The 23,736-nt window shown below is 48.7% G+C and overlaps 1 protein-coding gene across 3 annotated transcripts in view; it reads right to left on the bottom strand.

Annotated features, from left to right (window-relative positions):
• Positions 1–23,736, bottom strand: part of EHF (ETS homologous factor) — a 41,680-nt gene that overhangs the window by 4,475 nt on the left and 13,469 nt on the right. For 2 of the 3 annotated variants that reach the window (XM_059139556.1, XM_059139565.1), the window contains 7 exons: positions 16,232–16,331; positions 12,289–12,534; positions 9,751–9,813; positions 7,007–7,075; positions 6,818–6,886; positions 1,637–1,699; positions 6–201 (listed from right to left, as the gene is read on the bottom strand). In XM_059139556.1, coding sequence (XP_058995539.1) covers positions 6–201; positions 1,637–1,699; positions 6,818–6,886; positions 7,007–7,075; positions 9,751–9,813; positions 12,289–12,534; positions 16,232–16,328 — 803 coding nt within the window. In that variant the 5' untranslated portion in view covers positions 16,329–16,331. The remainder of the gene's footprint in view (positions 1–5; positions 202–1,636; positions 1,700–6,817; positions 6,887–7,006; positions 7,076–9,750; positions 9,814–12,288; positions 12,535–16,231; positions 16,332–23,736) is intronic. The other variant, XM_059139547.1, reaches the window with a different exon arrangement.

Raw genomic sequence — 23,736 nt, 5'->3', positions numbered from 1 at the left:
CTCACCTCATCGCTCGGCTGAGTTTTTCATAGGTCATGCTGCTGTTGTTTTTCTTTTTGCCCCATAGCTGAGCCACAGCCTCTGATTTCAAGAACCTGAAGATGCCCTCAGACCGGTCTTCCCACTTGATTAACCCTGGGTTCTTGTCTGGGTTCAGGAGGATGTCACGGATGAATTCCCATAAGTGGGTCCCTCGTGGATCTGAGGACAAGTTGAAAAAGGAATTTATAAAGGGCCTAAGCAAAGAAGGAGGAGAGGAAGCATAGAGTTGCCACATCTTCTATCAAGGAGAAGAGTCTCAAATTTCCCCTATCCACCGGCACAGTCAGATCACAGAATCACCAAATATTATATCTTTTAAAAGGGCATTTGAGAACAAACTGGCACAATTGTTTAGTTTATACATCAAGAAACGGAGACACAGGGGTGCCTGGGTGGCTCAGTGGGTTAAAGCCTCTGCCTTCGGCTCAGGTCATGATCCCAGGGTCCTGGGATCGAGCCCCGCATGGGCTCTCTGCTCAGCGGGGAGCCTGTTTTCTCCCACCCCCGCCTACTTGTGATCTCTGTCTGTCAAATAAATAAATAAAATCTTTAAAAAAAAAGAAAAAGAAAAAGAAAAGTAAAAGAAACGGAGACACAGAGAATTCAAGTGACTTAACCAAGATCACCCAATTAGCTAGTGGCAAATCTAAGACAAAGGAATAGATCTTAGACCTCCTATGCCAGGGGAGTCTCTTTTAATTACTGGAGGATTCCTTGCTCAGGATTCCTTGCGCTCTGTCCTTTCCCAGAAGAGCAAACTTCAACCACTTTCATTTAGAACCTCAGCCCAGGTAAAGCACTCTCACCCAGCAACTATGGTTCAGTCCAATGCACATCAACAGGGCTCTAGAACTCGAGCTCCTAGATTATACTGGGACAGGGTCTGGTAGGAGTTGAGGGGGCCAATTTGACAATGAAGCAGCTACTACAGTAAGATTAGCAACCAAATCCTACTTGACCCCCATAAGACCTGCCCTACACAACCCCTCCCTGCCATTTACTGTGCTGTGTTCTTTCAATTCTCGGGAATGACATGGAGTAACAAATAGTTAACAATGTCCAATTGATTTCTTTCTGAGCCCTCCCCTTCATGGCTCTGACAGCTCCTATATTTTCTTAAGGTTTTATTATCAAGGGAATGACGACTTCCCAAGAACACTGTTGACTATTATTAAGAGTAAACAGTCCTTTCTTGGATCAATCACTCAACAAAGGTAGGAAGCCAACAGTCAACAAAAGAGAAAAAGAATACATCTCCATTGTTTCTGCTCATTTTCTCTTCCCATCCACTTTTCTGGAGAGAGTGAAATGGCTAGCCTCGTGCCTGCAAGCAGTTCTCACTCACTGGGTGTCTCAGTTTGCGAACAAAAAGAACAGCACAGGGAGAAAATATCCAGGGGATCTCCACTTCGAGAAACTATAGAGAGACTCACCGTGCCAGCAAGGGGTGCTCCCACTGACTCACCCTAAACAGGCTGAGATAAATAAGAGGAGGGGACAGGCAGAGGCAGTATTTGCATAAAAACTAGAGGCCTCCAGTTACACCCACCCTGAAGGGAATGGGCAACCGCCACCTGAAAGCCAGCCGACTTACTGTGCTTTTTGGTGTGGGACTTTGAAGAGTGGTCTTGCTCCTTTTTCATCTCAGGTGACTCTGCTGAAAGGAACAGTGAGAGCTGCTTAATTTACCTGTCACCTACAGTCATCCATGCCACTCATTCATCCAGTCATTTAATTGATATTTATTGAGCACCTACTACATGCCCGGCACTGTTTGCGTGTGTGGTATATGAGCAGAACAAAACAGATGATATGTACTATGAAGAAAAATCTTGCAGGGTATGAAATGGGGATAGGAGTGTGAACGTGGAAATAATCTGCCATTAAATATAAGGCAGTCACAGAAGACATCTCAGAGAAGGGGACCAGAAGATGTGAGGGAGAAAGCCAGCCATGCAGAGAGCTTGCAGAAGAACTGTCAATGAATAAGAACAGTAAATGCAAAGGCCCTGAGGTCAGTATGTGTTTGGTACATTCAGAGAATAGAAGGATGCCAACGTGACAGTAAACAAGGGGCAGAGGTTGAGATCAGTAAGGCTTTGTGGGACTCTTTTTGGATTTTAGCTTTTATTCTGAGAGAGCGAGGAAGCCACTGAAGGATATAGAACATTGAAAGAAGTATGTGTGTGTGTTTTTACATAATACAAAATGTAAACACTTATAACAAAGAAAAATGGCTTTTAAGCCAGAGGAGTGCCCTTTTTTGGCATGCAAAGTTATATTTTAATCAGTCTGACAAAGGGGCCATTGACTGGTCTGTACTCAGTACAGAGGGCCACCAGTGGACTATGGAAACACAGATTAGTTAACAAATGACTCATTATGGTAACCCTTGTGAATATCACCAAAGACACAATGACAGAGGCAGATCTGGTGAAATAAAACTTCTTAAAAAGAAAAATAAGTGGTCTGGCGATGCCTGTGCACACGTGTGTGTGTGTGTGTGTGTGTGTGTGTGTGCACGTGTGTGTTTGTGTGTGTGTGTGTGTGAGTGGGCACTTCAGGCGTCAGGAAGACCAGGGCATAGTTTACCAAAAAATCTCTCAATCAGTAACCCAGCAATCTGAATACAGAGCAGTCCCTAAATGCAAGCCAATCCGGTTAAGCAACCGGGCCAGTAAAATGCATCTCCCAGTGCATAGTACATCAGCGCTTCCTAAGCTAGGGTTCACTGATTCCCATGTGGCCTTCCAGGGCATTATGAACTGACTGAAACTGCATGTAGATGGAGAGGACCCATGGCATTCACTTCATTGTCAAGAGTGGCTGATGATTCGAAAAAGTTAGAATAACCATTAGGTCCTACTATGACGGTTAAGAAGAAGAGCTACTATTTACTGAGCCCTTACTATGTGCCACCACTGTGCTAGGCTTGGTACAAGAATAACCTAGTCACCTCACTCAGTAGGCTTCTGAGGTGGGGACTATTACGAACCAAAGATCTGACACAGAGAGGTCAGGTGACTTGTCTAAAGTCACACAGCCTGAAAGTGGCGCCACGATGTGAAGACACATGATTCAAATCCAGAGGCTTTGGTCACAAACACCATTTGGAACCAGTCCCAGAGACGATGGCACCTAAGAGATTTCACAGAAGTCTTTCCTGCCGAGAATCAGGCTCAGTTCTCTAATGCCCGAGTTCGTGGGAAAAAGTAATTCCAGCTCAGTGATTCTGGATTCCCCAGCATGCATGGACACATCCTCACACACAGTCACCTATAGGAGCACCCGGCTCATCACGGCTCAGCGTTCCCGGCTGTTTCTCCGTGAGCCGTGGTAGGAGGAGGACAGGGATGTCATAAGCTCTGGTCAGCTGAGAAACCTCTTCTTCAGGCGGAGGATCTCTCCCCCCGCACTGTCGGCAGATGGGCCTGCACCTGACTTGGGTCTCTCTGAAATCTGGAAGGGCAAATTCGCAGGAAAGGCAAGGAGACTCCGCTCTCCCGCCCTGTAGGTTTCAGGGTGAGATTGCGACATCCCGTCAGGATGTGACAATATTGCGACAGGTCTGGCACTCACCCCGGTTTCCAAGTGATACATCACTCTGACAGGGCCGCGTTGTTCTGCGGACAAAGGGTGGCATTTACCCAGGAGGCCACAAGCAAAGTTCATTTTCCAGAGGCATCCAGAAGGGATACAGGGCCATTACTTCAGAGCCAAGGTTGAATTCAGGAAAACTCAAGGGTTTTCAGCAGATTGGCTTCCATCACTGTTCAGGTGTTTCAAGCTGGTATAGAATCAGTTACTTTGGGGGCTCAGGCACCTTTGTGACTAAGACGGAAATCGTGGGCCCTCTCCCCAGAAAAACGCACGTATGTGTATCCTCGTGAGAATCTGTAAGCAACTTCAGGGATCTAGGCTTTCTCAATGAGTCCATGGACTCCAGACTTAAAGACCCCAGACCAGACAGACCATGAGGGAATGTTCTCTGTGAGATGCCAGCCATTTACCCAGAATGGACCTCCATCCAGCGTCAAGAAAAACCAAAGACAGAAAACAAAATAAATCCCCCAATAAAAATGTTTCCATCATCACATGGAGGAATATGCAGCCAAAGGCAAAAGAAACTCAGATTTCTTCCAGCCTCCTCTTCCCGTCCCCAGTGTGTGTGGGCAAGCTGTGGGATCACCGACCTGCCTTGGCACTGAAGTCTTTTGATCTGAAACCTCCCCTTAATACGATGGCCTCTCCCCCCGTGTCTTCCCCTCACCCTAAAATAAAAGCCAAAAGCTTTGAAGTTAGCCGTGTGGTTAACTGATTCACTCCTGTAAAATAATGGCTTGCTCTGGGGAAGTCGTCCGGCCCGGCTTTCTCTCACTCTGCTCCCAGGCACCTGAGGCCGAGGTCCAGTCTGGGCAAGGGGAGCATCAAGCCACGGGTGTGTGACGCAAGTGCCAGGGCATGACTTCAGCTATGCCGCTTTGCAAGAAGCGAAGATTAGAAGCATTTGCATGTGATTCAGCTGTGAGCCATTTCTTTACGGGATATACAAATGTCAGTGTTATAAGAGACCATGACACCCTAGCTCTAGGCTCAACAAGTCAGTGAATAAACACATCAAGCCCGAGTTGGCGTGATTGGCTCGAGGACTATCGGGCAGATCAGGAACATGGGCAGCGGCCATTTTGTGAAATGGGCAGATGACAGAGAAATCAAAACAAAGCCCGCTTCCCCACCTGTGTTTATCACAGAGGGCATCAGTTTATGCCGAGCCTCGCCTGCTTGGCTTGTAACTTGCTTTAGAGCATAGCAAGATGTTTAACTGCACCCGATTTCATGGGAACTTGAAATCTACAGACTCTGACAAATGACAAAGGTCCTTTTTTTAGGCAAGGTGGTGTTCTGGTCCCCTCCAGTAGAGATTAAACCTTTCCGAAAGGAATGGACCCCCAGGCAAGGCTGTAATTAACTAGCTTTCTGGAGGACCCAGGGCTAATTAATTACTCCAAAGAAGCTGCCAGCCCCAGACGCTGAGTTGACTCTATAAGGAATAATTCCAGTAGAGGTCCCCGGTTTCTTTACCGTGTTACAATCCAAGGATAGGAATGGGCGGCAAGGGAATCCAGGGTCAAGGGACATAAAGGAGTGCCGATCTGCAAAGCCCGTTTTAAGGATTATGTAAAAATGGAATCAGGGGACAGTGAATTCCCTATTCCTGCAGATATGAAAACAGAATGGTCCGGTGTGGACTGTGAAATTCTAGAGGGTTAAGTCAGGACACAGAAGAGAGAAGGGCGGCCAGGCAGAGAGGGCAGGAGAGTTGTGACTATGGCTTTTCTGTTTTCCAGGCACCTCAGGACCCAACAGGCCCCGAGGCTCAGGAAGTGGTTGGTGCAAGTTTATTCTAAGCTGCAATTTTTTTGCCATAAGCCAGAGACAGAACGGGAAGGACACAGGAGGTGCCACCTGACGAGGTGGGAGAGGAAGTCAGTGTGTGACCTGGTGGTTTCCTCGGTTCTGAAACCCTTGGTCTTGACTGGGTGACAATGATTGTTGCAGAAATTCCACCCCGTCCCCGATCGGCTCAGTTCCCCCAGAACAGCAGACCCACCTAGAGCCTTCCCAGTATCTGATCTGTTTCCAAAGTGGAACAAATACTAAGAGTGACACCTAACACGGTACCCACTGGGGGAAGTCGAAAAACGAATTGCCCCTCATTCTTAACCTCAATTCTAGAACCACTGACATTGGTTCCCATCCCTGTTTCATTCAAAACCTCAAAACCTCATGATTTCATTTCTTAAAAACATACTGAACAAAAGCAAAAACAAGGGAAGTTTTCCAGGGAGGAGAGGCAGTGTGATTCCATGTTCCTTCACAAGCATGCGTTTAAATCCTGATTCTGAAGATGCCCCACCTTCAATTCCAGGAAAACAGCAATTGACCCATGACAAGTCTAAGCTCCAAATCTCATAGACCCAAGCGGTTTTACAAGTTCGCACCCAGGTCAAGGGACACGAGAAAACCCTCTGTTCACCTCCCCTGTGCGCTCATGCTCACAGGGCATGTGCCAATGGGCTTCTTTGTAAGGGGAGGGGAGATTGTCATCTGAAAGTCCCTCTCCGAACTCCAGAGGGACCAACCGTCTCAGAGGAACCTTGACTGGGAGTCACGGATAGCCCCCACTGGCATCCATTTTTAACCAAGCACAACTATCGCCACAGTAATTCATAAAGCACAGGGGTTCTGACTAATCAGAGTCTTAATGAACCATCAGGGTTCAGGCTTAAAGGCTGATCTGTGATGGACAGGGTTCTAGAAATTTCCGACAGCTACCCCACTACCCAGAGATCATCCCTTCAGGTTCTCTGACCTTTGAAGGCCACTTTTAGGTTTTCTTTCTCTGAAGTCAGACTAGTTTGTTGAAGATTCAATACAGCCTTCTTCCCCCATACTTAGACCCAAGTCCGAACACTTTTATCAGATAATTCCCTAAGAGCAAGCTTTTGCTGAAAGGATTTTTTGTTGTCACAAGAGAGTGACTTGATTTCACAGGGGACAAACACTTTTTCTAGAGGCCTCCTTGCTGGTCATTTTCAATGTACAGATATTGGCTCAAAAACAGACCTTTTAAAAATAGTAACTCCATTCCCTTCCCAGTGTTTTAACGAGAAAGACTCCAGCAAAGTGGAAACATAGGGTATTATGATTCTCATTAGTTTTCAGTAAGCACTTGCACGAGGCACCCTCAGCCTCTGATGTCAGGACAGCTTACCGACAGGAAGGTGACCCGTGCTCGTCATGGAGATCTGGGCCCGACAAAACATCTTGCTGTCCAACAAATCTGTAGCAATGAAATGACAAACGACATTAAGAGCCCCCTCCTTAGAATGTAATTCTGTGGCTATTAGAAAACAGAATAAAAAGAATGTCAAAGGCCCTTAAGTGTTGGGGAGTTAGTTACCTACTGTGCTACCATAGTTGGTGTCATATAAAAAGTTTTCTTCTTTCCAGGTGTTCATGATGGAAGGGTCTACAAAAGACAGAAAATGGGAATGGTCAGTCATCATATTTTCCTAGGTGATGAGTTTGCCTTTTCTAACTCACTGCTCATCAGAGAGGAGCTGGACCTTGTGGGTGGTCCTCTGAGAGGCAGGAGAACGTTCTGCTTTTACCACATATTATTTTATAAGAATCTTAACTCATTTTTCTCCCAGTGTCCAACGGGAGATGGGCTTTGTTTTGGCCCCAACTGTGTGTTCTACACCTATGCCTCTTTAGAAAGGTGAAGGGAACACTATAGTGAGACCCTGTCCTAGGTCCATGCTTTGGCTTCCTGGGGATCTTCCCAGCATGCACACAGCAGGCAGTGGGCTCTGGAGCCTGGCCTCGTCCTGCCTGCTATTGTATAATCACCGGAATATTCTTACAGTAGAAAAAGAAATTATTATGGTCAAATAATTCTTAATTAATGATCATCGTTTCCTAGAAATATCTTCCTGGGAGAACTAATGTTTCTCTCAGGAAAGTCTAGTCAGTCTTGATCATGGTGTTTTCATGACTGAAATTCTGGAAGCTCTCCCTCCAGTGGGGTGACACCTCCCTTCCTTCAGCATTTCTCCAATTAACTCAAGCGATGACATAAAATTCTCAAAACAAAACAAAGGAGAAGGCAGAGAGTGTTACCAAATCAAGCAGACAACTTTTAAGAGGGAAGCCCCATTGCCTCATCTCTGAAAAAGAAGAGCGCTCCCTCTCCCCCCACCACACCCCTGCAGAGGGCTGGGGAAGCATGTCTGACCCTTTGGATTTTGGATTCCAAGGAAACTCCCGTCCACCTACCCCATATGAAGCCCAGCTCCTACACAACCCCCACGTCTGGGCTGATCTCCAACAGGAGCATATTCTTTCCTGGCCAAAAGCTGTGAGACCGGGCAGGCGTTCTCACTTCGTCCCCACCAGGAACTTCCTGCTTTCCCCCCTTCACAGACGGAGGCTGCCCTCAGCTCCCCTCCTATCTGCCTTCTGAATTTCAGGGTCAGGGTGGTAAGCCACTGGCCGAGTTTCATTTTGTTTTTATAGCATAAATAATATAAAGCCTGACTCACCGGCTAAGTCCTCCTGTTTACGACATAGGGATTTAGCTGGTATTTTAACTAATAGCTACATGTTTGGGCACCCCAAGCCCAATCTCTTGGGGCTACACCCTCTCTCCTCGTTGGGTCACCTCGTACACCTGTTGTTGTCTCTGAAAACAAACTGAACCAAAAAGGTTTGGGGGGTGTTGGCCCCTCTAAGAGCCTCTTCTCCCCTCCTCCTAGGGTGGACCTTCTTCTCCACCCCTTGGCTCAGCTTTTCTGAACTGGCAACACGAGAATGTCTGGATGGTCAAGGAGGAATTACCGAGTTATTTGGGCCCTCTCCAACACCAGCAGGCTCCTCCAGTGGGGCTATCTGTCAGGTCCCGGTGGGAATGGGGGTGGAGTCCCAGCCTCTGGGCCAAATCCTGTATCTGCCTCTAGGGCAGTCAGACCCAGAAACACAGGCCATCCAGGGAACCCAACCCCTGGCTTCTGTGGTGGGTGGGGGTTGGGGGTTGTGCAGGACGGGGTGGGGGGCAAGGCCAGGAAGACCTAATGAACATGCTTAACAGCTGTTGTTTTTTCTTTAATAATGGTGACTAGCCCCTCATAAAAGAGTAAATAACTGCATGGGGCCAATTTCAGCCCCTAGCAACTCTCAAACCACCCCGGGTCAAATTCTGTCCATGGTGACCTGCATGCATGCCTCAAGGAGGCCTGTGGCGACCTCGGCCATCCGACATGGCTCCCAGTCTCACTGCTGTGGATGTGGGGAGCGACTCTGGGGCAGCGGTGGTCTTATCACAGCCAGGGGACCCTGGGGGACTTAACAGAGCTCTCCCCAAACTGAGAGGTCATAGGTCAAAGGTCAACATGCAAGGATCTCTGATGGATGCAAGGCGAGGCCCTCGGGCGCATTTCTCCAGGCAGTACTGCCTGCCCCTCCCCCTCACAACCACCACCACAAGTCCAACAGGTCTCCAGGAGAAAGATTTGGGACAGAGAAAGGAGGACAGATTGGATCGGGAAAGGAGAACAAAAAATAAACGTAGATCCTATGAGACCGCAGACCCTACTCGGAGTCCAGAATAGTGTCATTTGTCTAAAAGTGCACCTGAGGTAGGAATGGGTTCCGCAGCTGCTTTTGGATGTCCCCCAGACCCTCCAGAAGCTATAGAATCTGCAACAGCGAATCTGTAGTTTCCTCCTTTTTGGGAAATGCACTCCCCCCAAAGGACGAGCGGGGAGGAGACGCTGGACTTTTCTTGCCCCTTGTTTCTCTAACTTGGCCCAGCCCAGGACCCTGACTCGCTTCGTGTGCGAAGGAGGCCCTCCCAAACCCTGCATTTTCCCCAGCTCTTGGACTCCAGCCTGGAGGATGCCTTAACCAGCAGCGGGAGGTGTGGACGGAGGTGTGGACAGCTTCAGCCTAGATAGGAAATAGTTGGCAGTCCCTGGTCCCCAAGGCAAGGAACAAGACTCACAGTAGGGTGGCCCATTGGAGAGAGCCAAGGAGGAAGCACCCCTTGGCTTCCTGCCAGAGCACTAGACTCGCCCTGCTCCCACTTTCTCCTGATGCCCTCCCAGCTGTCCTCCCCAGGCTTGGCCTCCCAAGTTGCCTACTCACCACTTTGTTCTGTCTTGACGATGACATTGTGTGTGGACTGGAACAGGTCACTGCTGCACTGGCCTGTGGAGGACAGATGGGGAAAGTCAGAGCCGGACCATATGAAGCCAGAACTAAAACCAGCTGCAAAAGATCCAACAAAGACAAAGCTAGCCTTTTGGAAGGGTTTCTGCCAGTCCTGCCGCCTATGCACCTCTGTGTGCTTAGGTCAGCGGGCTTCCCTCTCAGCGTTTATAAACTGGAGCCTGGAGTCCCTGGCCCCGAAAAGCAGGAACTAGGGCATCTACATCCGATGCAATTATTTGACCTTGTCGAGGGAAGCTATCCCAGGATGGTGGAAATAGAACTTAAGAAATCAGAAGGCCAGTTTTCCCACTGATAGTCACAGGCACTTGGCCTTTGTGGTTCTTGGTTAGCTCGTCTGGAAAAGGAGGGGATTAAACCAGATAAAGGCAGTAAAGGCCTCCAAGGTGCTTTCTCCTACTAACATAGGATACAGGAAGAGAGCAAAAATCCAGGAAGAATCATTTTCACCAGCTTGATTCTTCTTCGATCTTAAATGTAATCAAACCCATTTTGATTAGATCCAGTCTATGAGATATATCTGGATAAATGAAGCAATACTCCTCTTTTATGCCTTGCAACTATATATATATATATATATATATATCCATATATATTTATATATTAAATATAAAAGCATATATACATTACACATGTGAATGAGTTTAGCATATTTTTTCCTCCCCAGCCAGATATTTTTACAAATATCTCAGGAGCAGAGTCATAACTTTAACCTTTCTGACCTTCACGTTTCCCATCTGTAAAATGGGTACAATGTTTATTTTTCATAAGGTCATTAAATGAATCAATTCACTTAAAGTGTCCAGTATTAACACTCAATGAATATAAGCTAAAAGAATGTCTGCAAAAAGGCAAACAATGAAACAAAGGAGAGAAATCTGGTCATTAGACACTCAGAGGCACCGACAGCATGAAGTGGGGACAAAGAAGTTATGGAAGGGCAAAGAGGGAAGGTCAAAGATGGCCACCACCCTTTTGCTCTCTGCCTCCTAAGCCTCTGCCCCTGGCTTCAATCAGGGCTTTGAAGGAGTGGATCTAATTGAAGGTAAGGAGGTAAGTATATTTACATCTTCAAGTGTAAGTCTGCTCCTTCTGAAGACTCCTGGGGGTTATTTATAGAGCCTTGTTTGGTTTGGTTCTAGTAAAAGAAAAATGAGCAACCATCTCTGTGAGGTGGACGGGAAGAAGGGAGTGCCGGGGAGCTGAATGAGGTCATCCAAAATGGCCGCCCCAGCTGCCAGCTTCACGGCCAGACCCTGGGTCCTTCTTAGTGTTGATGCAGCTATCAGGGTCCGAATCTGGTTCATAGCCCTGGACCTCACGCTTCCCAAAGTTCCAGCTACCTGCCCAAACGTAGGTTCTGCTCAGACGTGCCTGTTCTGATATGGACAGACCAGCGCACTACTCCTGTATAATATTACTGTCTTCCAAGATGCTCAAAGCACCCAGAAGAACTTACTTTTTTTTTTTTACTAGCATTGTCAGGAGAACCTTATGTCAGTGTCAAAGACATTCTGCAAGACTGGTTGTTTGCCCTGTCGTGTCTTAGAAGCCAGGATAAACGTGTGTGAAGAAACTACCGCAGACGAACAGCGTTTGAGGCACTAGGCTGCCTCTGCTCTAGGTGCGGCCTCCAGAGAGACACATAGGGGGCTCTAGGGCAGCACTAACTCCAGAAATCTGCAGAAATGACCCACACGTGTCAAGACCACTGGTTCTAACCTTTTCCTTCCCTCTCTTCTCTCTCTCTTCTTGAGTTCTGGACTCTTTAAGAATCTGCTGAAATATTGAGAGCCTTCTCTTCCCCAAAACAAACACAGACTTAATTAATCCTCCATCACTTCTTACCACATGTAAGTCCCATCTTAAGAACCTTGGTCTAGAAGTTTAAAGAAAAGAAAAATCACCCATGATGATCTCAACAAGCAAGTGACTGGAAACTAGGCTATCCAAACCTGTTTGTAGAGGTGGGGCAGGGGGCAGAAGAAGAAAAGGTTTTCTTTTTTTTAAAGATTTTATTTATTTATTTGACAGAGAGAGATCACAAGTAGGCAGAGAGGCAGGCAGAGAGAGAGGGGGAATCTGAGCAGAGAGCCCAATTCGGGGTTCGATCCCAGGACCCCGAGACCATGATCTGAGATTGTGACCTGAGACCGTGACCTGAGCCAAAGGCAGAGGCTTAACACACTGAACCACCCAGGCGCCCCAAGAAAAGGTTTTCTGAGAGCAAGTGTTCTGTGAATACCCAGCTAGCCTTGTCTCCTTAAAAATTAACCAGAGGAGAAATGCAATGACCTTGAGTTCCTGTGGGCTTGGACACCTGGAACCTCAGATTGCACCTGTTCTCTCGCCTCCTCTCTCCTTCCCTCGCTCAGGAGACAGTGATTTGGATGTGAGACACACACACCCCCACCCCAGCCCTGGATGTCTAGTGGGGTAAAGAGAGGTAATCACCATTCCACTTGAGGTGCTGCAGGTTGCCGTAGAGAAGCTGACCCGCAGCCCCCGCTGCCCGCGTGAACTCCTGCAGGCTCATGCTGCACAGGTGCTCGCCGTTGACATCGAACTCCTGGAAAGGGATGCAGGTGGCGTCCAGCTGGTTGGTGTCCAGGAGGTGCTGGAGCCACTCCCACACCTGGTACTTGGTCCAGTACTGAGGATGGATTTCATGCCACTGGCCTCCGAAAAACCCGCTGGCAACTGTAAAACAGGGGGCGGTCCCGTGAGTGACCCGTGGTTCTTCCGGGACATAATCTCGGACATAGGGAGGCACTGCTCGGCTGCCAAGTGTGGGCACAATGGCAGTGGGGGCGTTGGAGCATGAGACGGGCTCTCAAGAGGAGGCTGTCTGGAATGTGCCTCCCTGACTCTTCCCGCCCTCCCTAGCAGAGTACTTAGCCCTGGACGCTTCAGGAGGACACAAACCTGAAATGCCCCGAGATTAGGAGCACATCCCACAAAGTACAGAGAAGGCTAACACATTGTTATAGTTTCACCAACCTATTACCTATCATCCACACCCACACAGTTCCCTTCCTCTCTTTTCTCACTCCCATTTTTAACTCGTACACACACACACACTCATAACCCCAAATTCAGACCATTTTCAACCAAAACCGAGGCCTGAGAGTAAGATTCTTTTTCTCCATGATGCCTTTGCTCCTCCCCAGAGTGGTCCTGCTTCGCCGCCAGCTAACTGTGCTGATCTACCCCAGCCCCACACGGGCTATTACAGCCGCTGTGATGTCACTTCCCTACTCTGCTGCCTTCAGGAGCTTCCCGTTATTCACTGAAATTAGGCACAAAATGGCCAAGCCAGGCATTGAGGCTCTTCCGTAATTCTCCTCCAAGTGACCCATCACTTCTGCCCTTTTTCTCTGGTTCTTTCAGCCTGGTTTATATTCTGCCAGTCATTCCCTGTTGAATACTTACCCAGCTTGCAGAGTCTGGCCACCCCAAAAACTCATCACAGACCACCCCCCCAAAAAAAATTATCATTCAGGGCTTGATGTCCCCTGATTCTCCAACAGATGTTCTTGGTATTTCTCCTAACGGCTTTTGTCATGTTCTGCTTTGCTTTACGCATCTCTAGGTTTTGGTTTATTCTCTTTTGTAAATTGTAAAGCCAAGGTCATGGACTCTGTCTTAGTCATCTTTGCCTCTCCTACAAAAACCACCTCAGAGACTATGCCATCGTCATAGGTACTCTCTGTATATTTCTTGGTGGAATTTTTTGCCAAAGAAGAGATAATGTAGAAATCTAGAAGAGTTCCAGATGCATTCACAACCTGATTAAATTAAATACCAGTGAAGAAGTCAAGTTCGCCCAAGCTAATCGATATTGCTGAACCGGAGATGGGTTAAACTTCTACATAAGGAACTTCCCCGTGCTCCCTTCAGAGAACATCATAAAGTTAGCCCAAAGTGCTGGGAGAGGATGGAGAAGAGAGAGCCACCCTCTGGGCACATGGTAACGGACCTGAGATCTTACCGACCCCTTGAAAACAGAGGTCACAGGGAGGAACTCGCATCCGGGAATGAGGAGGGGACAGGGATGAGGGGAAGACACTACTGGAGCCCACTGAGCTGAAGTAGGGAACTGAACTGAAGGATAGACCAACAGCGGAAAACAGAGGGCAAGAAAACTGTCCCTGCTTTTTTTTCTTCAAAGGCACGTTAGATCAGTACTTCTCAAAGTCTAATGTGATTGTCAATCACCAGGGAATGTTGTTCCAATGCAGATTCAAATTCCATAGATCTGGGGTGAAGCCTGAGTTCCTAGCAAGCTTCCATACGATGATGATGACGGTGATGATGACGATGAAGATGATGGCCCATGAATATGGTTTGAGTGCCAAGGAGCTAAAGAGCTCCAAAGGTTTGAGTCTCATAATGGCCATTCCCTGGCCCTCAGCACCCCCAGAGAGGCTGAAGGGGGAATGTGTCCAGCCCAGTCCAACTTGTGCTCATCCCCTCTGAATCCATCCCCTGCTTGCAGACCTCAGGAGCACTAACAGCAGGAGATGGAGGTCATTTAGGGATGAAGATGAGTGCCATGGGTCACGCTTACCACTCGCAGTACATCTTCACTCCTCATACATCATGGCCAGACAAAAGCAGCCCTAAAACCCTCTTCCTGGGGCCTGGAGGGGAAGCCAGTTGTGGTGGGGAACAGGGGCAAGGAGCGGAACAATTCTTGTAGAAATCCTACAGAAATATTCCCAAATACACAAACACACGGAACTCAGACTGAAGACTTCCATGTCCCTCCAATTTTGGGGTGTCTCACAAAAAGAGCTGTTTAAGGATGGGTTGTGGTTTTACGGCTCCCTGAGGCTTTGATCTTTTTTTCCAAAATAATTACATGAACTATGACAGTACAGCTCTGAGTCTGCCAACAAGAGACAATAACTCTCAACAACCCAACAATAAACTTCTCTATTTCCTCTTCCAACTTCACATGATCCAGACTAAAGGACAGTTCCCGATATCGTATCCTGTTAGAACCTGGGAGAACCAGAGGATTTTGTCTCAAATCGACCAGGGGATTCTTTTAGCTGCTGGGGGGCTCTTTACATTCCCTAAGTTTTAGGAGAAGCTGTGAAATGCCTCTGAGTTCAGCTCTTGTCTGTTGATCAACTTACCTCCCTCACCGCATCAATCATGATTGGGAGCTGGGCCTTCTTTGGGGCCTCTGGAAGTTAAAACATACAAGTGGAACCCAACTTCTACTCCCTGACAAGCACACTGCCCCAGCTTTCTCCAAAGCACGCAGGAGGAACGCTGCCATGATCCAGGGCCCAGACTGGGAACGCCAAAGGCTTTCCAGTCTGAAGAAACTTCCTACCCAATTGGGAACCCTCCTTTGAGAGCCTCACAAGGAAGCTGAGGCCTGCCACAGCAAAGTTCACTGCCCAGAAAGGACAGCAGTTTTGTGGCTAAGTGACCAAGTAAGGGAAGGTCCCTTGACCACACTTCCCAGCCCTGTTTGACTGGGGTTCTGCTGGAGAATACAACCCTTCCATTATCCTCCGCCTCCTGCTTTACAGACTCCGCTCAGCAGCAGGTCCTCTGCTTTCCTCAGGAGAAGCAGGAGCAGCAGGACCTCCTTCAAGGAGATCAACAGCACATATAGGGCAGGAGAGGGCCTGGAGCTCCTTAAACCCAGGGCAGCCTGAGGCACCGGAGTCTGCCTAGACCTAAGGCTTTCACGGCAGGGGGTGGGGCCAGATTGGGCAACATCTGAATTCTGCTCGCATCCACAGTAAGCCACGGCTTGATCCCCAAACCCTCTATTAAGCCCCAGAAGCAGGCCCTCCCTTTTCTGACCCAGGGCTCTGAATGAAAGCGCTTAAGAGAGGCACATGGTCTCCTAACAAATCTCTCCCTTTACACAGGGAGGCCACTGGAAGATGAAGCAGAAAGGATAAAATGCTGACCCTGTCTTCCCTAAGTTCCATGCCTCTGCACAACACACACGCACGCAGGTGCACACGCACACATGAATGCAAACACGTACATACATGCACACATGTGCACACACATACACACCTTCCCCCCCCACACACACCCCTTTCTCGATATCCTGTCTTGATATCCCAGCCAAACACTGTTAAAAACATCAACAGGTGGCCTTCCCTTCTGGCATATCTTCTAGCACCTTCTCTGCCAGGCTGCCTCGGATACTGGGAAGAAACGATGGAAAATCTCCAACGGGCTTCTGTCTGGAGCCCCAGCAGCCCTTGGGGACCTCCAGCATGATGTGTTCTCCATTTCCCTGCATCTCCACAACCCTGCTGAATAAAACCTGTATTTTTCAAACATGAAGTTGGGAAATGAAGCCTAATGAGAGCAGAAGGGGGGGGGAGTGACACTGACACCCATTAGGGCCCCTTACCATTGCACGTGGGGTAGCCGTCTGTCCAGGCTGGCTGCTGGTGGAGGAGGTTGTTGCTGGGGTTGAGATTCATCACACCACTTCCTTCCAGAATCATGATCTGTAAGGGGACCAAACAGGGCACTCAGTCAGGGCCTCCTGGACTAACGTCGTCTGAGAGCACAGATCATAGAGTTAACTCAGGAAGAAAAAAAAAAAAAAAAGAATTTGTCCTTCTATCCATTGCCTCCAAAGCGTGTTACCACAGCGCTTTCAGTAAAAGCAAAACTCCCCGGCAATTAAAAATTTCCAGGTTCAACTTTCATATGCATGAGGCAAGTTTTTACAGCCCCTTATTCATAAATGAATAATCTCTGATCAGGAATGAAGCAGAGGAAAAGGCAATAGCTGCTCGCAGGGCGAGTCTGGCCAGCAGCCACGGAGCTGGTTTTTGGGTTGGTTTTTTTTTTTTTTTGGTTTTTTTTTGTTTTTTTTCCTTTTTACAAAAGTGAAAATGCCAAAGAGATTTTGTGTGAAGTGGAATTACAATCAATAAAAATCCAAGCCTGTAGCGGCCAACCCCGAGCACCTGTGCGGGAGCTCGGATCTGAAATCCGACGTTCAGAAGTCCCCACAACAGAGCAGCCCTGCACTCAGACACGTGGACACTAAGATTCCTTAGTGCAGACAGCTTCCACGGCCCAGGGCCATGGCCATGGTCATGGCCACACCTCTGAGGACTTGAGTCCTGTGTCCCTAGAGCACCTCCAGTATTGGGCTCCATGATAACATCAGGGATCAGTCGGTTTCTCCAACAAGACACTGCCCCTGTCCTTCCTTCCTGGTGAAAATTCTGACAACTTTCTCTCTCCTTTTAGAGCCCTAGAAGAATACCAGAGGCTTCGAAGCCAAACTGGACGTGACTTTCTCATCTCATTTTTGCAGGAAAGGGCATGGAGGAAGAGCCTTTCTCACATGGGGCCGTTTGGATTTTTTCGAAATGACGGAAAAATGTTACACTTTAGAAACAGTCCCCTCTGTCCTCGGAGTGTATATTGTTCCCTTCCCTGAGGCCGGCCACCCTTGTCCTTTCAGACTCAAGCCCTAGAAATGTGTTCAATCACTCAAAAGAAGAGTTGCCTGTTTCCAGAAGGCGCCCGAGCGTCCCTCAGGGCCTGTAAAGATAACCTCTTTTTAAGCTGTTGGGGCAGGGAAAGGAGGGAACCTTACAGCAGCAGCTCATGGAAATTTTTCTGCCTGTTTTGGGGAAATCTTCATCCTTGGGTGTCACCAATGTCCCCAGGGTTGAAATTGATCAAACAGGGCAGTTCCAGCCCCCCAAAACCCTCCCTCTAACTTAGCTCTTACTTCTCTTGGTTCTATGTAGGGCTTCAGAGAGAGGAAGAGGGGTCTGGCAGAGGTATAAAAATTCATTCGTGTATTGATTTATTCAACAAATATTTACCCGCTTTACAACAGGCTGGGTACTGTTCCAGGGACCAGGGACAGAGCAGTGACTGGGAGTCAAGCTAGTCCAAACAGGACATTTGTGATGATTATTAACAGTGTCATGGTTGTTAGGCAAGTAATTAGGCCTGAATTGTGCCTAAGTAGCAGGTAGAGAAGGAAAGATAGGACCCCAGCAGACCACGGGCTGGGAAGAGGGCAGAGCCGGGTTCTGGGTGGTGGCATCATCTATGTGAGCTTCAAAGCTAGAAAGAGCTTCATTCCAAGCTCTACCCCTTACCAGATGCTTAGTACTAACCCAGACAAGTCACTACCCTCTTTGAACCTGTTTCCTCCCATGCAGACTGCAAGTCACCGTGCCTACTGTGTGCTTTGGCTGGATGGTTAAGTGGATCTCTATGACTGGAGTGCTCAGCACGAAGTAAGGCACAGCTATATGGCCGGTGTGATGAGAAGGAGACTTGCTCCCCCTCTGGTAACTCAAACCAGAAACAATCACAGGCCTCAGTTTCCCCACACAAAAATGTAAAGAAGGTGACTACTTCGATTCTTCCGTGCCCGACCCAGGAGCCTCTTTTTCTCAATCCCGGAGAAGGGAGACCAACCCAAATCAAACCTTCCTCTCCTTTTTCCCATACAGCTTTCTAGAACACTTGCCCTCAGCTAAGCAATCCGATGGGGGAACTCCAGAGCAGAAGAAAACCCGCAGGTCCCCCAGAGAGGTGGCTGGGGGAGGGGAGGGGCATGGCCTGGTGTCCTGTTTGCTCAAGGCTGGGCTTGTTCCTTGCCAGCGTTTGTTCAACCACAAGCAGTAGAAAGGTTACTGTTTAACCCTGAAAGAGCTGAAGCTCGGAGCCCTGCCCATCTGTAGAGAGAAAGGACCGGCCTTTAGGTCTGGGCTTGGTGGGGGGGCAGGGGGAATCTTCCCTGAAACCCTTTCAGAAGGGTTTGCCTGCAGAGCTGTTTCCAAGTGGCCGTTCAGTGGGAGCAGGCCGGGCCCTGGGCCAAGCCCTAGCTACTCCTCAGCCAGTCCAGGGTTTCCATTCCCACCCACCCCGCCCCCACCCCCGCCCTCCACATCTAGAAGGCAGGCTGATATGAGCGCTAAGCACCCCAGCTTTGGATCTAGGGAGAGGTGGGCTTAGAGCCTACATCCCCCACTTGCCGTGCATGAGGTCAAGCCAGTCCCAAGCCTGTACAGCCCCCAAAAGTTTCCGATCCTCCCTCCCTTTCCCCAGCCATAAAATGAGAACAACCCCAGACTCAAAGCTGAGAGAATCAAACGAGGTCATGCGTGTGGAAAGCTTAGCAGGTTAGAACAAGGAATTCAATAAATGTCGCAGGACAGCACGGGCCACTTCTCCACTTGTGACCAAACGCCCACAAGCCCCTTCCCTTGGGGCAGGTGCTCTTTTCTCTCTGCCATCTCCTGAAGGCATCTGGAACTACTCTCAACCCACAGAGAAGCCTTTAGGACCAGGAGGTCCCAGCAGCCCCAACACTGCCCCCCCCTACAAACAAGAGGCTGGCCTATGTGCAAGAGCACTGCTCCCTTCTGCTCCCCTCCCCCACCCCGTCCCCCTCCACGCCACCCCTCCCCCGCCCAGGGAAAGCAGCCAGCTCAATGAAGGGCTCTTTTTTTTTTTTTTTTTTTACAGGGCACAGTAAATGGTTACTACTCATAAAAGAGTTTTATGTATCTTAACCCTTACTGAATCAGAGTTCACTTGAGCTCACCCAGGCTCCTGAGAAAAGCAGGTCAGCCGTCATGGCGCTGCCTGGCCACGGCCCTGGGGTGGGCCCAGAAGGCCCAGGGCTAGCATCCCTCCAGAGCCTCTCCCCAAGTCCTACTCCCTCTGAGGCCCAGTCCCTCAGGTGGAAAATGAGGACATTTGCCCCCCACCAACAGCCTCCCAAGCGTCTTGAGGAGATCAAATGAGATAATAGATAATAAATGTCCCTGGAGAATTGTAAAAAAGCATGATTATAACCAGCTCACCCACACTCCCATATACTAAAGTACACTTTCTATGACACGTAGGGATTACTTTATGGGGTATAAAAAGTGATCCTTTTAATTACAAAGTAGGGGGATTTTTTAATGCTCCTCTGTAAGCTTCCCAGTTTACCATCAGAGTAGTTTTTATTGTTTCTTGAAGAAAAAAGCATCACTTAGATACAGGTAGAGAGCAGACGTCCCATCCACACACCACGTGACCTTGAACAAGATAACCTTTCCAAACTGAGTTTCTTCTCTGGCCTTCAACGGGGCATGGAGGGGAAGGTCGATGTCCTGTTTTGAAGGATGAATAACCTACTGGTCTGAAAGAGGGCTAGTCCAGCACGGCACACGCGTCCTCCAGCAAAAATTAGTTTCTTTCCCTTTCTTTAAACATCAATTCTGAAGGTGTTTCTCCACCACATTTAGCTTGTTCCCAAGACTGGAAGAAGTAAATTCGGAGCCTCAATAAGAACGATTCCACCTTTTGAATCAAACGCAAGCAGAGAAAAGAATCCTCGACTCCTCATCTCTAGCTCAACGGGGAATTCTGGCAATGACCCTGGCCTCGTGCTCAGGGTGAGAAGCCGACTTTCTCAGCGTCTGTGAAACTGACATCCTGGGCTGCGAGGGCTCCATGGTCGTCCTGCGCATCGCGGGATGGTAACCGTCTCCCCAGACTCTAGTCACTGCAAGCCAGACACAACCCCTGCCAGGCCCCTCCCCCCAAAATGTCCCTGGGGCCACATCACCCCCCACCACCACCCCTGGAGAACACTGGTTAAAAGGGAGTCTGTGGTGGCCACAGGCTTTGATCATGCTGGTGTGGTGACCTTGGGCTGTCCCCTAACTTTTCTGAGCTGCTAAGAGCCTCTCCTGGGAGGCCAGCATGGCATTAGGACCTACCACAGAGGTTTGCTAGAGGATTAAAAAAGATAAGGAGCTTTAAAGCCCCTGCCCTATGTAGTGCTTGGTACAAATAAAGAGTAATTGCTTGGTAAGTGGTGGTGAAGAAAATGCAGGGGCATCCGGGCCACCTTTGTCTCTTCCTAGGTGCTGTGCGTTCTGGGAACAGAGCAGAAACTTCTTTCAAACCCAAAGTGAAATGAAATGTGGATTCTCCAGAGGTTTTTTTCCATCTGCATTCTCTTACGCCTCCCTCCCTTCACAAGAGGCATCAGGGAGAATGGTGTTTGACTCTGTGCCCCAGCGACTGGTCCCACACTCAGCCAGGACCTCGCCCTCTGCATTGCACTTCCTTTCTTTCTCCCTCCGTCCCTCTCTTCTTTCCTTCCTTTTCTCTCTCTCTCTCTCTTTTTCTTTCTTTCCTTCCTTCCTCTCTTTCTTTCTTTTTAAAGATTTTTAAAAATTATTTTTTAAGTAATCTCTACACCCAACACGGGGTTCAAACTCACAACCTGGAGTTGGAGAACCACATGCTCTTCCAACCGAGCCAGCCAGATGCCCCAATCTGCACTGCAGTTTCTAAGACCAACACTTTTGGAGACAGAAGCCTGCTCTTCATTTGTAAAGGGGAAGGCACACACGCGGCCAGGAGACTGCACCGACGCCTACCTCTCGCGCCGGGTTTCCAATCAGGACCTATTTGACCTTAGGCATCAACTCCCCTACAGATGATGAGCCGCTAGAGTTTGGCCAATTCCAAAGGCATTTTTGCAGAGAGACAGCGCTGCCGTGTGCTGGGACAGCCACAGCCCATGTTCTGGGGGGAGAGACAGGCCACTTCCTGCTCCCCCCACCACTTCAAAGCTGCAAGTTACACACAATCCCCACAGTGTCCTAGTCGATAAGGACTTGGACCACGTCTGCATCACTCACACAGAGAGACGAGCCACCATCCTCGTGGCCAGTCCTCCTCCAGGCTTCCGTCAAAGCCTGAGTTCCCATGTAATACCAGCTTGACCCCAACGCAGAGGATGGGGTAGGTGGTGGGGGTGGGGGAGACAAAGGGTTGATGGGGTGACCCAGCACCTGGCCTGGCCCTGAAGTTTAAGAGTCTCACACTTTGGCTACTGCTCAGGAACGCAAATGGGAGATGGTGGAGCCTAGCAACAGAGACTGAATGTCCCTTATATAGTCAAGGTGTGGGGAGCTCCAGACCTCACCTCGCGTTGCTCTGCCTCTCAAGAATGGCTCGTTAAGAGGAAGAGCTCATGCCTCCAATGGTAAGGGTTGAAATCTTTTTTTTTTTTTATTTGACAGAGAGAGACATATGAAAGAGGAAACACAAGCAGAGGGAATGAGAGGGAGAAGCAGGCTTCCCGCTGAGCAGGGAGCCTGATGGGGGGCTCAATCCCAGGACCCCCAGATCATGACCTGAGCTGAAGGCAGACCCTTAGTGACTGAGCCACCCAGGTGTCTGGGGTTGAAATCTTCATTCTGAACCTTGGCAGGTTGTATTGACCTCCAGGAAGTACTATTTTCTCCAAAGCTTCAGTTTCCCTATATGACAAAAAGTGGGGGGACATGGTGCTGATGTGTGGGGAAAGTGAAAATGTTTGTAAAGTTCTCATATATTAGCTTGTGAGTGACAAGTGCCCCCCACGCATCAGCTATTAGAAGTTCTGCCCGTGAGTTTCTCTTTAAAGTGTGCTGGTTGGCTTCAAGGACAGTCTTGGGGTCCTGGTAGACCCTTCCAAGATTGGAGAGTGCAATTGTTGGGAGCGCCAGGCTCTGGGGTCAGACAAACACAATTCACATTCTGGCTTTGCCAATTTGCTAAAAGGGCAAGTTTGGACAAGTTATTCAGTTTCTCTGGGCCCTAATTTTCTCATTTATAAACTGGAGATGATATGAAAAGGGTTGTTGAAAGACAAAATGAGATGATGCCTATAAAATCCTCGGAAAAGTGTTCAACACGTAGTAAGGACTTGGGGAATGTTAGCTGGTTTTTATAATAATAATAATTATTATTTATTTATTGTGTTATTACTAGGATTTTATTGAATCTCCAAGGACGAAATTGACAGCCAAGTTTTTTCAAGCAAGGCCTGGAACTTCTACCATCTACACAATGTTTTGCAATTCTAGCTTTAGCTGGCACAGTCAAGTCTATGTTGGACCTCGTGCCTCCCCACCCCTCGTCTGGGGCCTCTGTGTGGAAATGCTGTTAGGCTCAGCTGTGAACCGCCCCTCTTGGCCCCGGTTCACAGAAGCCGTGCTATGGTCCTCTGGGCATGGTCTTTGCTCAGGGACTAACAGCCATTCCTCCTAGCAGACACTCCATCCTTGGTACTGCCAGGAACCATGGGAGACCACAGCCCCACAGGTTCTGTGTTTCGGCCTCCGCATCGGACTTTGACCTGGTTTGCAGGTGCAAAGGACAGCAGCATGTCTAAAATGGGGGTTCCTGGCAGAGGGTGGCCAGAGAGCTTCTCTGTCCTCCAGGTTCCCTTAGCACAAGGAGCCCTCCGTCACTGCAAAGCTGGGATTCCAGCTCACAGGGACAGAAAAGCAGTGGGAAGGAGGCACCCCTGAGACTCTGGCAGGTTGCTGGAGCCATTCACTCCAGAACCTAGAAGGTTCTGCCCATCTCAGGGCCCCTGACAAGGCCAAGGACTGCTCGGCCGCTCTCTCTTCTTAAATATACAGAGAGAACCTGCCAGCAGAGACAAACACAACCAGCTTGGGTCGGGAGGGAGGTATGCCTTTTGCTTCGTGGTGTGGAGGACTGGACGCTTTAAGCTATAAAAAATACATACGTACATACACACATACATATGTAATAACTATACTATAGAAGCTGGGGTTTATTGAACATTTAAGATGTGTGAGCTCTGTGCTGAGTATTACATGCATTATCTCAGTTAATACCCACAATAGCTCTGTAAGGTCTGATATCATTAAACAGATGGCCTATCTAAGGCTCAGAGAGGCCAGGTAACTTGTTCAAGGTCACACAGCTTAGCAAGAATTAGAACTAGAAGAGATTTCAAACTCGGACTGTCTAGCAACAAACCGTGGGAAATGAGCCACTTTCTGCTGAGAAGGGGATCCTTTGTCAGAGCACAAAGTCGCCTTCAACCCATTCTCACCCCCA

The sequence above is a fragment of the Mustela lutreola genome, chromosome 1 (genome assembly GCF_030435805.1).
Source record: "Mustela lutreola isolate mMusLut2 chromosome 1, mMusLut2.pri, whole genome shotgun sequence".
NCBI classification, from domain to species: domain Eukaryota; kingdom Metazoa; phylum Chordata; class Mammalia; order Carnivora; family Mustelidae; genus Mustela; species Mustela lutreola.
The sequence above is the reverse complement of the archived record's forward strand: the minus strand, read 5'-3'. Positions and strand labels throughout refer to the sequence as shown.